The sequence below is a fragment of the Syzygium oleosum genome, unplaced genomic scaffold (assembly GCF_021117445.2).
Source record: "Syzygium oleosum isolate NSW1041296 unplaced genomic scaffold, Sole_v2.1 Sole_v2.12, whole genome shotgun sequence".
NCBI lineage: Eukaryota > Viridiplantae > Streptophyta > Magnoliopsida > Myrtales > Myrtaceae > Syzygium > Syzygium oleosum.
Genome location: NW_026607496.1, coordinates 2133084 through 2146910, shown reverse-complemented (window position 1 = coordinate 2146910; position 13827 = coordinate 2133084). Strand labels below are relative to the sequence as shown.

At 39.8% G+C, this 13827-nt stretch overlaps 1 protein-coding gene across 2 annotated transcripts; it reads right to left on the bottom strand.

The window, feature by feature from the left end:
- Window positions 1-4161: 4161 nt before the first annotated feature.
- Window positions 4162-10895, bottom strand: LOC115663985 (probable leucine-rich repeat receptor-like protein kinase At5g49770). Of its 2 annotated transcripts, XM_030585942.2 has the most exons (19): window positions 10510-10895; window positions 9101-9227; window positions 8889-8960; window positions 8629-8703; window positions 8467-8538; window positions 8210-8371; window positions 7992-8066; window positions 7845-7916; window positions 7671-7742; window positions 7523-7591; window positions 7356-7430; window positions 7194-7265; window positions 6991-7122; window positions 6419-6888; window positions 6196-6342; window positions 5928-6067; window positions 5622-5841; window positions 5209-5444; window positions 4162-4969 (listed from the first exon to the last, which is right to left on the bottom strand). In XM_030585942.2, the coding sequence occupies exons 1-19, from the start codon at window positions 10661-10663 to the stop codon at window positions 4451-4453; spliced, it is 2961 nt and encodes a 986-aa protein (XP_030441802.2). In that variant the 5' UTR covers window positions 10664-10895; the 3' UTR covers window positions 4162-4450. The 2 variants fall into 2 exon arrangements, with proteins under 2 accessions (XP_030441802.2, XP_056172232.1); XM_056316257.1 differs by lacking the exon at window positions 8467-8538.
- Between the last annotated feature and the right edge of the window lie 2932 nt (window positions 10896-13827).

Sequence of the window (13827 nt, the reverse complement as noted above, 5' to 3'; positions counted from 1 at the left end):
CGAATCGGTTCAGAAAAGCTGATGAAAGCACATGGCATCAAAGGTTGGGACATCCACAACCAACGACAATCCGTCATCTGCAAAATAAAGGCGATATTATTGTTACTGCTTGGAATAAACCTACTGCGATATGTAGTAGTTGTCAAATGGGTCGAGCATCTAAACTTCCTTTTTTGCCTTCCAAATCTAGTACTACTAAGCCTTTTGAAAAGATACATTGTGATTTGTGGGGAAAGGCTCCAATAATCTCATTTCAAAGATTTCAGTATTATGTTTGCTTTGTGGATGATTATACGCGATATACTTGGTTGTTTCCATTGCGGCAAAAATCTGACTTTTATGCATGTTTTCTCAATTTTGAGAAATATTTGGAAAGGCAATTTGGAGGGCATATTAAAATCTTTCAATCTGATGGAGGAGGAGAGTTCAATCGAGCAGATTTCTTAATTCATTTACAAAAGAATGGCATTATTAATCAAGTATCTTGCCCAAATACTCCAGAGTAGAATGGAGTTGCCGACCGAAAGCATAGGCACATATGTGAAATTGGCTTGACTATACTTCATCAAAGTGGAATTCCTAAAAAATATTGGGTCGAAGGCTTCCAAACGACAGTTTTTTCTCTTGAATCGGCTTCCTACAAGGGTGTTGGGCATGAAATCACCCTATGAATTTTTATTTGGCAGAAAACCAGATTATAATTCTTTGCTAGTTTTTGCATGGTTGTAGGTGCTTTCCTTATCTTAGGGACTACACCAAAAATAAGTTCGATGCTCGGTTATTGCCATGCGTGTTTCTCGGCTATAGTGATCGCCATAAGGGATATCGATGTCTCTATCCTCCAACTGGTCGAATCTATATATCACAACACGTCGTTTTTTTATGAGACAGTATTTCCTTATATCGTGCCCAGCTCATTATTTCGGGATCAAAGTGATAAAGTAGAGATATCTGAATTTATTTATAAGCTGGCCAAATCATGACACGACAACATTAGACTCAGATATTTCACCTTTGTACTTGCAACAAGGTGCGTTGTCTGTTAACTCTGATCAACCGCATGATGACTTATTAAATTCTGCTACCAATGATAGTTCTCACGAAGACAACATTGAGGAAGGTGAAACACATGTTCATCAAAATCATGTTGAAATTGGTGACTCATCGAGTGCTCCGCTTGGTTCTCCATGCAATTTGGAAAATGAAGATTCCTCTATGGATGTCCTTCATGATTCTTCAATAGCACATTCATCCACTCAAAATCATTCAATGATTACTCGAGCACGTGCTGGTATTGTGAAGCCTAATCCAAAATATGCCAATTTACATATGATGGATTCTATACCGAAGGAGCCGAACAATGTACGTTATGCTTTGAAGCATCCAGGGTGGTCGGCAGCAATGAAAGAGGAACTCAAGGCACTACATCGGAATAAAACTTGGACTCTTGTTTCACATCCTTCAAATACTAATGTTGTGGGATGTAGATGGGTTTTTAAGTCTAAGTTAAAGGCCGATGGGACATTAGAAAGATTAAAAGCAAGATTGCTCGCCAAGGGATATACTCAAGTAGCAGGAGTAGATTTCCTTGAGACTTTCTCACCAGTTGTTCGACCAGGAAGTATAAGAACGGTCCTCACCATTTCTACCGTTAAATGTTGGCCCATCAAACAATTAGACGTTAAAAATGCCTTCTTACATGGTTTTCTATCGCAACCTGTTTATATGGAGCAACTGCCAGGTTTTGAAGACAAAAATCACCCTTCTTATGTCTGCAAACTGGAGAGAGCTTTATATGGTCTCAAGCAAGCACCAAGAGCATGGTTTGATCGCTTTAGCTCATTTCTTTTGGCATCCGGTTTCTTTTGCAGCATTGCGGATCCTTCTTTATTTATTCAAAAATCAACTCATGGCATTCTAGCTCTGCTTTTATATGTAGATGACATGATTGTTACCGGTGATGATCCAAAATTACTTGATAAGTTCATCTCTACACTGAGTAGCGAATTCGCTACGAAGGATATGGGGACGTTACACTATTTTCTAGGTGTGGAGGTTAGGGTATTCTCTGGTGGCCCTTATTTGTGCCAACAACAATATGCTTTGTCAATTCTCAAACGTGCACAAATGGAGGGCTGCAAACCAGTTTCCACACCTATGGCTGCTAGTTCTCAATCTAGTTCAGATGCAATATTATTTTCGGATCCTACGCTATATCGAAGTATCGTCGGAGCTCTTCAATATCTCACGATTACACTGCCGGATATTTCATATGCTGTCAATTTTGTCTGTCAATTCATGCATCAACCTACTGTGGGTCATTTTCAAATTGTGAAGCGCATTTTACGTTATGTCAATGGCACAACAGATCGAGGCATGCAAATCTTGTCCAAGTCAACCTTGGACTTGTATGCTTTTTGTGATGCAGATTGGGCTGGTTGTCACTTGACTCGACGATCGACTACTGGATTTTGTACTTTCTTAGGTAGCAACTATATATCATGGAGTGCTAAAAAGCACGATCTAGTGCCGAGGCAGAGTATCGTGCAGTGGCCTCGACAGCTACAGAGATTACATGGATATCATTCCTTTTAAGAGATTTGGGTATTATTCTCTCTAGTCCACCAATATTATTTTGTGATAATATCAGTGCACTTTACATGTCGATTAATCCAGTGTTTCATGCAAGAACTAAACATATCGAATTAGATTATCATGACGTGCAGGAAAAGGTGCCTCTTGGAACACTTGTGACTAAGTATGTTTCGTCTGTGCATCAAATTGCTGATCTCTTCACGAAACCTTTGTCTAGAAATGCATTTGGAAATTTATGTCGCAAATTGAGAATTTGGGATTCTCCTATTCCTAATTTGAGGGGGAGTAAAGGCACTGATTTATTAATCAAGGAAGAAGAATCTAGAGATTCTAGAGATATCAATCAAAATCATGAGATGATTCATGAAGATGTTAGAATCAAGTGATTGACAACTCTTGTAATATAATGATCTTTTCATTTATTATTTTCCATTGTTGTATTATTTCCTTACGAAGTGTAACATTTGTAATATCTATATATAATGGAAATCATCTCAACAATGGTACGTTGAGATCAAGAATCAAACTCCTTTGTTCTTTTACATACATCTATGATCCACGCACCTCCTCATTGCAAAAAGCCTATTGTTTAATTGGATTTCTCTGTTATTCGACACCAAATACGGATATACTGCTCTGGCATCAAAAAGTGGGTAAATCCCTTCTGAGGTCAGAGCTCAGACAAAATGAATCCAATTAACCCCAATTTCAGCAACACATGAAAAATGCCGGATGAAAACACAAACCAGGTTGTGCGCAATGCAGCTTGAACACAAAAATAGAAAAAGGAAAAAAAGAAACAAAAAAAAATTAAAAAGTAAAAGACGAAACTACCCTTGTTCCGATCGTCGGAACAGTCACGTGCTTACCGGCCGGTGAGCATTTGACCGGCCAGCGAACCCAAGCTCTTACTTGAGACTAATTGGGCACTTTGGGGCCATATTTGAAACTGATTGGGCACTTCATACCCTTATTTGACACTATGTCTACTTTTGACCCTTTTTTGAAAAAATTACCCCACTTTGAATACTGATTTGAAATTTTTCCTTTTTATTATTGACAATAATTTATGTCTAAACATTTTAGTGGACAATGAAAATATTTTTTGTTCATTCATTTTTGTAGGCGATAAAAAACGATCATTTTAAAAATATATTTTTCAAATTATTCAATTTTCACGCAACAAATGCACCTTAAGTAATAATATCTCCTTTTGAAATGAAATGAATTTTTTAAAATGGAAATTAATGAGATCCTCACCATTTAGGCTTGAGTTGACCTTTCATAAATGACACATGGACAAGATCTTGGTCAGTTTGAGAATTAGGGTTTTAAGTGATTATTCCGACCAAATTGGTCACCAACCAATTTTATTATATTTTATTAAAAAAATTGATATATAGACAAATCGATTGCCATACCTCCCCGATTTGGTAAAGATAGATAGTCCACGACGCCACGAGGAATTTAATCCTTGTTGGCCTTGAAATGTTGTGTGAATAACAACTCAACAAGACCTCCCGCGCCGTAGGAGACCTAGGGTTTTCAATGACTTTCTCACTTGGCTAGCCTCTTGAATCGCCGATCATTTCCATCTATGATTCTTGAGAATGTATATCATATTTATGCTATTGCAATACTCATACAGATTGTTGATGTAGCATCATCAATTTGATCAAGGGACCAAAAAAGGTACCCCGATATTAGTGATGTCTCAGGTATGGATCACGTGACACAAAATTACTATACAATCTCCCATCCTCATATACAGGAACTTCACCTCAAAATGGAACAAATTCGAGCTAAATACAATACTAATTTGATGAATCAAATAATCAACTCGTGTGATGGACATTTACTTCGGTTCGATCTTCGTCGAAAGCGCGTACCCGCCGCTGTAATCGAACGAATTGCTGTAACTAACATCCTTACCATGGGATGAAACGTCAGTGTACAAAGGATGTCTAGGAGCACCATTATGAGACGCTCCAAAGTCTGTGGCTGACGAGGACGCGGACGTCGTGCTTATGGCTATCCCGTCGGCTTGCAGGATCGCCTCAATTTCCTTCACGACTTCATTCATCCTGGGACGGTTGATGGATGATTCCTCGACGCATCGCATTGCTAACTCCACGAACCATGTGAACCCTTCGAGACGCCCCATGTTGAGAAGGGACGGATCCATGACTTGCCTTAGTCCGTAGTAGTCTCGGTCGCTTTTGTCCATCGCCATGCGGACATCGCGGACAATGTAGTTGCCCTTGCTGAGCGGTGGCTTCGCAGTTATCAGTTCAAGCATGACGACCCCGAAACTGTAGACGTCGCTCCTGTCTGTTAGTAACTGGGTCATGTAGTACTCTGGATCCAAATAGCCCTGCCAGATCACAAGTTACGAACAATCAAAACTCGATACCAGGAAAGCATACACTTCAGTTCACCTATCTGTGGGTATCCTGTTGCATTAACATATCATCTGCTCAAGTTTCGGGAAAGACTAAGGGGAACTTAACGTCAGTTGGAGTTCGATGAAAAACTAGAGGATATCATTCGGTTAAGATCTCGTTGCCCGCCTCTGTCGCCTAAACTGGACATTCAAAAAGGAGTATACCATACCATTGTGCCCTTGACGTGTGTTGAAACATGTCCTTTCTCGCTGTCCGCCACCATTTTAGACAAGCCGAAGTCCGCGACTTTAGCCACCAAATTTTCATCCAACAAGATATTCGTGGACTTCACGTCTCTGTGAATTATCGGGGGATTCGCGAGTTCGTGCAGATATGCCAGTCCTTTCGCAGAGCCGAGAGCCATCCGCAGCCTCCTCTGCCAATCAAGATGTATGCCAGTTTTCCCTGCATCATCAATTTTCAGTGTCCGTTGCTACAAACAATAGGCAGTTTCGTTCACCAGAAAAGTCTTGCTCGCACTTATGCTAGAAATAACGTGACGAGGACAAAGCATGGCAGGGAAAGTTTTATATGGAATCTAGAGATCTCAAAGCTCGATGTGATTTGGGCAAAGGAAAGTACCCGACAAGCTCTCCCTAAGTGTCCCATTAGGCATATAGTCATAGACCAACATCTGCTCTCCTTGTTCGTAACAGAAGCCGACGAGGCCGACGAGATTCTTGTGATGAACTCGCGAAAGTAGCTCGACTTCCGTCTTGAACTCGTGGGTGCCCTGCATCGACCCCTGCTGAGCTCTCTTGATTGCCAAGATACGGCCATCGGGAAGCATTCCTTTGTAGACCTATCAGATCGTGAAAAAGAATTACAAAGCAGTGATATGAAGCTTACTATAATTTACATACAATCGGTGCCGCGCGTGATTTTTACCCTTCCATAGCCCCCGGAGCCTATCTCATTACTTTCAGAAAAACCATTGGTGCACTTCTGGATTTCGTCGAAATAGAACCACCTTGCCCCCTTCAATTGTGGTGCTCCTCCGCCATCACTTCCCCTCGATATCCAGGATGCTTAAACATGGATAGATGATGCGAGTGAGACAACAACTTAATTAGTTTACTCGTTTTCAATGATCTCAGCATTCAGCTTGTCAAAGTGCTTCAGTAGCACAAAGATGAAGAGTTCAAGCATTAATTACCAAATGGTTTGCTCAATTCCGTTGCTCTTTGTGCTCTTTTCTTCTGTTTGTTAGCGTATATTGCTAACCACACAAGTCCAAGAACCAGGACTGAGCATCCAACGGCAATCCCTACCATGACGCCGATGCTGAAGCGTATTCCGCCAGCTGGATCGGTTGTTCATGTCAAAACGGATATGAATAATAGTCAAACCCGATACATGAGAGGATGAAATTGAGTTACCTGGGTACGGATAAGGAAGTGTGCTGAAGGTATAGGGGCCGAAACCTGGGGGCTGCTCAAAAGTATGGTTAGACATAACGAATCCGATCCTCGCAATGTCTGACCTACTGAAGTACGTCCCATCAGATGGAAAGAAAGACACAGGTACTATAAGATAGCTGCTATTATCAATGATGATATTCTGAAGAGAAACTGAATTTTTAGTTAGGTTCAATGTCTGCCACAGGTCTACTTCCAACGATTGAAACATAGTGTCATTGGACAAATCGCTAAATGATGGAGCTTTAAATATCAATTTTCCTTCGTACGGAAGTGCGCACGTGCAGCTTCCAGGGTTAAGCTTCCGATCTGAGGGACACAATGCACCGCCGCAGCCTATTAGGGTAGAATAAGCTTGTCGCGGCTTAATGCCGCAGTACCCCAAGGTTGAGAGAACAGGCGCATTAGTACAAGCCGGGTTTCCCATTAGTCTGAAGCAAAAAAGAAAAAGAAAAAGAAAACAAATGATTAGCATCATAATGTCTGCCATATCTCAGAATTGAAGTCTAACGCCTGTGAACTGTCTGTCTCACAATAATGAATTGTTGTAGGGACTGGTCGTCAGCGCTTCAATCTGGTTATCTTCCAAATTAACGAGCTGCAAATTGGGACTGACACTGGTACCCATGTTCAGCGTTCCGTTGAAAGCATTATTTCTCATATCACTGTAGAAGTTCGAAAAATCATCAAAATGGTACAAGAGAGAGGACACAAATTAGAAATATTTTCTCCTTACACATGCTCCAGCTGCGGAAGGCCAAAGAGGTTTGGTGGTACTGCCCCTTGAAGCGGTCCATATTGTATGATTCTGGTCATAGTGAGATACATTTGAGGTCGCACACTAGTTTTGGAAAGCCATACAACTTTTCTTTGTACAAATTGCACTGAGAAATCTTACAGAGTGTTGAGAGATGATAAAGTTGAGAACCAATCTGGTGCTGCCAAAGCCGCAAAAGAGTTGTTGCTGAGGTCACTGCAAAGGTACAATTTTGCCCGGTCAACCAACCAGTGGGATTAGCCATGTGATATCATGAGGGAGAGACAAAGCCAGGGTTTGTTACTCACATGTAACTGAGAAAATTCATCCCCGTTAAGTTTGGCAAAGAACCGTTCAACCCATTATATGCTAAATTCCTGAAGGAAACTTAGCAGGATGAGGGAAGATTTTTTATGATCTCACTAAAATACCATTGATGAAGAAATCTACACTCACAGTTCACTGAGTTGTGTAAGGTTGTTGAGAGTTGGAGGGACGTTTCCAGAAAAGGAGTTCCTATCGAGTCGGCTGTGGCATATTGTGCAATGCGAGTCCAAATAAATTTAATATCCCAACGGTTGATAATTAAATATCCCAAAGCACAAAACAAACATTAAGTGAGTTACTCACAGAGCCTGGAGCGTATGAACAAGGCCTACTGCGGATGGTATAGAACCATTAAATTGGTTATGATCAAATAATCTGTCAATGATAGTCAGCGCAAGTTAGAGCAGAAAGCTTGGTATATTATATGAAGTGAGAAAATTGGTAACCTACATGTGTACCAGAGACATGTTTGAACTGAACAGTTCATCTGGTATGGTACCGGACAGTTGGTTCATGCTGAAGTGGCTGAGATTACGGATGCAGCACATTCCAAACAGTTAATGACGAAAGAACATAAAGATTGTGTCACTTATCAGTAGAATCTGGAATAAAAAGATCCTTAGTCTATATTGATCACACTAGGTGCAGGACTATTGTAGAGAACTTACAAGTGATTACACTTCAACAAAAGGTCCAACCCTGGGGTGGTGCCCGTCGAAACTGGTAGTGATCCAGTTAACTGATTTTCCGACACGTCAAACCAGTAGAGTTTGGAGAGTTTACCCAAAGAAGCAGGTATATTACCGCTAAAACTGTTGTTATTTAGTGCCCTGGTAAGAATGGAAATTCGAAAGTCTAAGCAAATCATATAGCTAAACTTCCATAATCATCGAATTAGTGGCATTCGCATTTTGACAAGCCTTACAAGAAAGTCAGCTCCGTAAGGTTGCCCAGTTCATCAGGAATGCTACCACTGAAGCTAGATCCAGCTAAAATTCTGAAAATTTTGAAAGATCAAGGCTTATACATGAGAGAAAAGGGAAAAACAAGCTGATTTAGCAATATATGCAGTCAAAAGGGATATTACAAGGTAGTCAAGTTCTGTAGACTTCCCAACTGTGGAGGGATCGATCCATTGAGACCCTTGTTTAAGGAAAGATCCCTGCAGTTCAAAGGTTCAATGGTACAAATAAGTAGACTCGTCATATGATACTTGATGATCAAACACAATGCTTTGAAGTACTTCATTTGTTGACCCAAAAAAAACACTTCATTTATGCAATCCTTATACACATCTAAGAATCAGCATATGATCATGACGGATGATAGAAAAGAGGAGAAACTCACAAAGAAGTGAGTTCCGTGAGCCCCGCTATTTCGCTTTGCAGCTGCCCTTTGATATTCATGCCAGATAACTTTCTGTCAAAGGCATAACAAAAGGAAAATATCACAGTCAATGGCTGGCTAAAATGGCATCACTGAGTTTGAAAAAGAAAGACAAAATTCTACGAACTGGGAACAGAAATGTGCACTAATGAGAACAAGTAGACAGCACTCACAATCCGGTCACTCTTGAATTATTGTCGCAGGTGACTCCATCCCAAGGCAGTCCACAAGGATCATTGGACTTGCCCCAATTGGGTGGTGTGCTCTGCCACTGGGCTTTCAGGGCTAAAAGAACGGTTACTGCACAATTATATGGCAAAAAAGAAAAGGAGTGAAATTTTAAGATGGGACAGGGAACATATTTTGCCTTGGCCACAAGCCAACAAGGTCAAATGCACATTCAAGCCTCAATGAGATCCATTGTCGATGCAAGATTTTTATAGAAAAACTTTCAAATTTAAAGAGACATGGTGTCATCCTGTACTAAAAGCTTTCTGATGGCTGCAGCAGTTGGGTAGAACTGCTAATTTTTGAGACAGCCACATCCGCTAAAATGCTCATCGACTGAAATCTGGGAATGCACTTTTTTCACAGTTATTATAAGTGCAGACTTCCCACTGATCTTACCATTGTTTTAGCAATGGCATTTTTGTTCTATTGCTTGAGTAAGTAAGTATTCAAGGATGGATGCAGATGGACAGTTTGCCTTTTCCTTTCTCTCACTAAATTTAACACACTGCGTTCCTTTCATGGTCAATGCCAGAACTTATAGTTTGTTCAGAGATGATTAGATACGAAATTTCAGAACTCTAGAATTAACAAGCTTAGTTCTAGATCTACTAGGCAGAAAAAGACCAACATGTTCAAATAGGGCTAAATATTTTATGTTCTGTATTGCCTCGGAGCAGATAATTGAATTGACTGCATGGACGGCTAAGACAACTTCCGCGACAATAACCATTGGATGCTTCAATTTCTATACTCGCGCATCTAATCTCTATTTATCACGTTGCCGAAATCCTCTTGAGGGAATAACATATATAATTGAATCCAAGTTTATGAACTTGGTAATGGTTAACAACACAATGGGAGACCTCTTTCTTGCACCTATGTCAGTTCTCCCTTCGAGGAGTTATACCAAGGCTTGAATGACTCAATCCCAAAGCACATAGCGAAGAGTATATAGTCCTTGTTGATCCAGATGATCGTCTGGATCAACGAAACTAAGCATGTCCTCTCAAGTACACAACAAAATCCAGATGATCGTCTGGGCTCAAAGAGACCCAAAGTAGCCCTTTCCTGGTTCCAATAACATAACATGTTGACGTCTCGCCAGACAAGCCAAAACCTTAAAAACCCGAGGAATTCTAAGTTCCAGACAGACAGCTTAAGTCCCTGAAACCTTAACAAAAGAAAAAAAAGACAAGCTGTTTCGATGACTAGCTACCAGTTTTCTCACGCCATCCCCAAGCCAGGACAAGATGAATCCAAAAGAAGTACAGATGGAAAGAAAGAACATGAATGACGAGAAATTCGTAGAGCATAGCAACATACATAAACAAGTACATGCGTGTGCACTTACGGTCATCCGTGTTTGTAGTAGAGCAAATCAAATGAATCCAAGAACAGAGGAGAACCAGAAACAACAGCAACCGGAGGTTCTTGCTCGCCATGTCTCTGCCACCTCTCGTTCCTTTTACAAAGTGAAAACTCTGCATCTTCTCATTCAAAACCATCTTAATACATATCGTTCTGACCCAATATCAAAACAGGTAGCAAGGCTCGTTCAAGACTGATACGTTAGGCCTATCAGGTTAGAACACACTAAAAGAAAATTCTACTTTTTAGGACAATCTGGGTGTGTGAACAATGAAGTGGCGGGGTTTGTTGAATACTGTGTCAAAAAAATATCTGGTTCAAAGTCAACCAGAAAGGAGGGAGGAAGATAGGGGACAAGCTTTGGATTTTTTTCTCTCTTTTGGTTGTTGGGTCTGAGTTTGATGATTGATTGATTTCTTTCTTTCTTTCCTTTTGTTTTGGCACGTGTTAAAAGTAAATGAACTCATTCTCGTCCATTTGACCATTCCTCTTCCAAACCTCTCTGTCGTTAGTTCTCACCAGAGACTTTTTCATCACCGTCACGATCCAGTTAACTCTGCAGCACAAATTTTCTTCCGGTCATCTCTCCTCCAAAAGCCTAGAGCGAAGAATGTGTACGCAAAGGCTTGCTTGAATATTTCTTGTTTTAGGTATAGATGGCGTACAAAGCAAGCATTTTCGCGCGACAAATTGACCGCCGCACCTTCCCAATTTGGTCCAAGATAAATTGTCCACAACCCCACGAGGAGTTCTATCCATATCGGCCCTAAAATGTTATGTTGAGTTAGAATCGAATACGAGGCCCCTTACGCTTTCAAAGAGATAAGGTTTTCAATGACTTAACCTCTTAGAATCCCCGATCATCTCCATCTATGGTTCTTGAGAATGTACTATCATGCCTATGGTCCCGTGAATCGATCGCACGATATAAAACTACTCTTTGACTCTCCTCATTATTTATGATGGACGAGGGAGCTTGAATGGAACAAATTCGAGCTAACTATCGTACTATTCTGATGAATAAAAGAAAGACGTCAGTCAAAATCGGGATATGAATGAACGACCTAAAAAGGCCACGTCAACTCTCTTTTTGCTTCGTCGTGCTATGCCGAAATTTGAATTTTCATGACTTCGGCTCACATGCTCCGAGTGCATACACGGTTTTCTTTTATGACGGCGGATTTAGAGAAAAAGACAGAAGCATATGCAATTAAAAAGCATGGGGTCAATTTAATGGGAGGAGGTGAAGACGAGGGGTGGCATCCTTGCATTGAAAACCTTCCTTGAGATGGACGCCGCTACTTCGGTTGTTTTCGCTTTTTTTCTTCTCTTTTTATTTGGTCTTAAAACGTCATTATCCAAAGGGAAAATATCATCAAAAACCTCAAATTATGTCACTTGTGACAAATTTACTCTGACCTTTTTTTTGTGACACGAAAAATCCCAAACTATACCACACGTGACACGTTTACCTCACAATACTTTGACACATGGGCATTTTCGTCTTTTTTTTTCTTTTTTCTTTTTTTTTCTTTTTTTTTCTCTTCCCCAGCGAGGGCTACCTTCGCCGGATCTGCACCGCGAGGGCGACCTCGCCGGCTGCCGAGCGAGCCTCGCCCGACGCCGGATCTGGCGAGGGCGACCCTCGCCGACGTCGGGCGAGGCTGCCCTCACCGGATCCGGCGAAGGCAACCCTCGCCGGGGAAGAGAAAAAAAGAAAAAAAAACAGAAAAAGGAAAAAGACGAAAATGTCCATGGGCCAAAGTATTGTGGGCTAAATATGTCATAGATGGCATAGTTTAGGGTTTTTCGTGTCACAAAAAAAATTCAGGTTAAATTTGTCACAAGTGACATAGTTTAAGATTTTTTGTGTCACAAAAACAAATTCATGGTAAATTTGTCACAAGTGACATAATTTAGGGTTTTTGGTGGTATTTTCCCTTATCCAAATTGAATATTTCATCTTTGCATTGTCAATTTGACATCAGAGGAATCTCGCTTCAACCTTAGAAGTCCTTGGTCAGATTAATGAAATGGTCAGCTTCTCTTTGAATACTTCTTCTCAAGAATTAGTTAGGTAGCTCCCGTCCAAGTATTTAAATTAAGAAAAAGATTGCAATTTATACCATTTCAACTGTTCTTGCAATTGGGTAATTGGAGCTCGTCTTGCGACATATAATAATCATCGTTTTTCCTTGATTGGGATTTGAACCTCTCTTGATATATGGAACCTCTAAAATCATTGAAACCATGCGACTGTCAAATATTCAGAATAATTTGAGTTTTTTATTTACCATCATTTAAAACTTTGAACTAAAATAAGTTTTACATAACAATATCTTTTTCTTAAACGGGAATAATCTTTTGAAAAGGAAATTAGTGAGGTGCTCACCATCTAGGTTTGACTTGACCTATAATAATTGAGACATGGACAAGAACCATTGTTTTTTCTTGATACGGAACCTCTAAGAATCTTAAAACCACGCGTCTTTCAAATATTCAAAATTATTGGAGGTTCTTTTGTAATGATGTGAATTTATTTTTAACTAAAACAAGTACTTAAGAAAACTTGTCCCGGACTCACCAATTGTAAATACCAATATCTCTTTTTGATACGAAATTAATCATTTAATAAAGGAAATTGGTGAGGTCCTCACCATTTAGGGTTGAATTGGCCTTTAGTAAACGAGACATGGACAAGATTTTGGTCAGTTTGAGAATTAGGGTTTCATGTGATTATTTGGGTCAAATTGGTCACCATCTAATTTTGTTTGGGAAAATGACATAAGCAGTCCCTAAACTTTGGCTTAAAGTGTAATGTTGTCTTTGAACTTTTAATTTGTTCAATATGGTCCTTGAATTTTACTCTGATTTGCAATGTCATCCCTAAACTTTCAATTTATTCAATATGATCCTTGAATTTTGATACATATTCAATTTAGTCCTTGAACTATATGAAAATATTAAATGTTGTCATTGGACTTAAATTAATGGAAGAATAACATTTGATATTTTCATATAGCCTAAGGATTAGATCTAACATTTTCCAAAAGTTCAAGAACCATATTGAACATACGTACATTACATATGAATTAAAGTTCATGGATCACATTGAACAAATTAAAAGTTTAGGGATGATATTGCATATTGGACAAAGTTTAGGGACCATTTGTATCATTATCTCATTTTGTTTTATTTTTTAAAGAAAAGTTGATGATATATAGACAATCCCAATATGGAAATAAAGATAAATAGATCATCAGTTGACCAAACCCTAGAAACCCACTACTTGTCTTGTTAG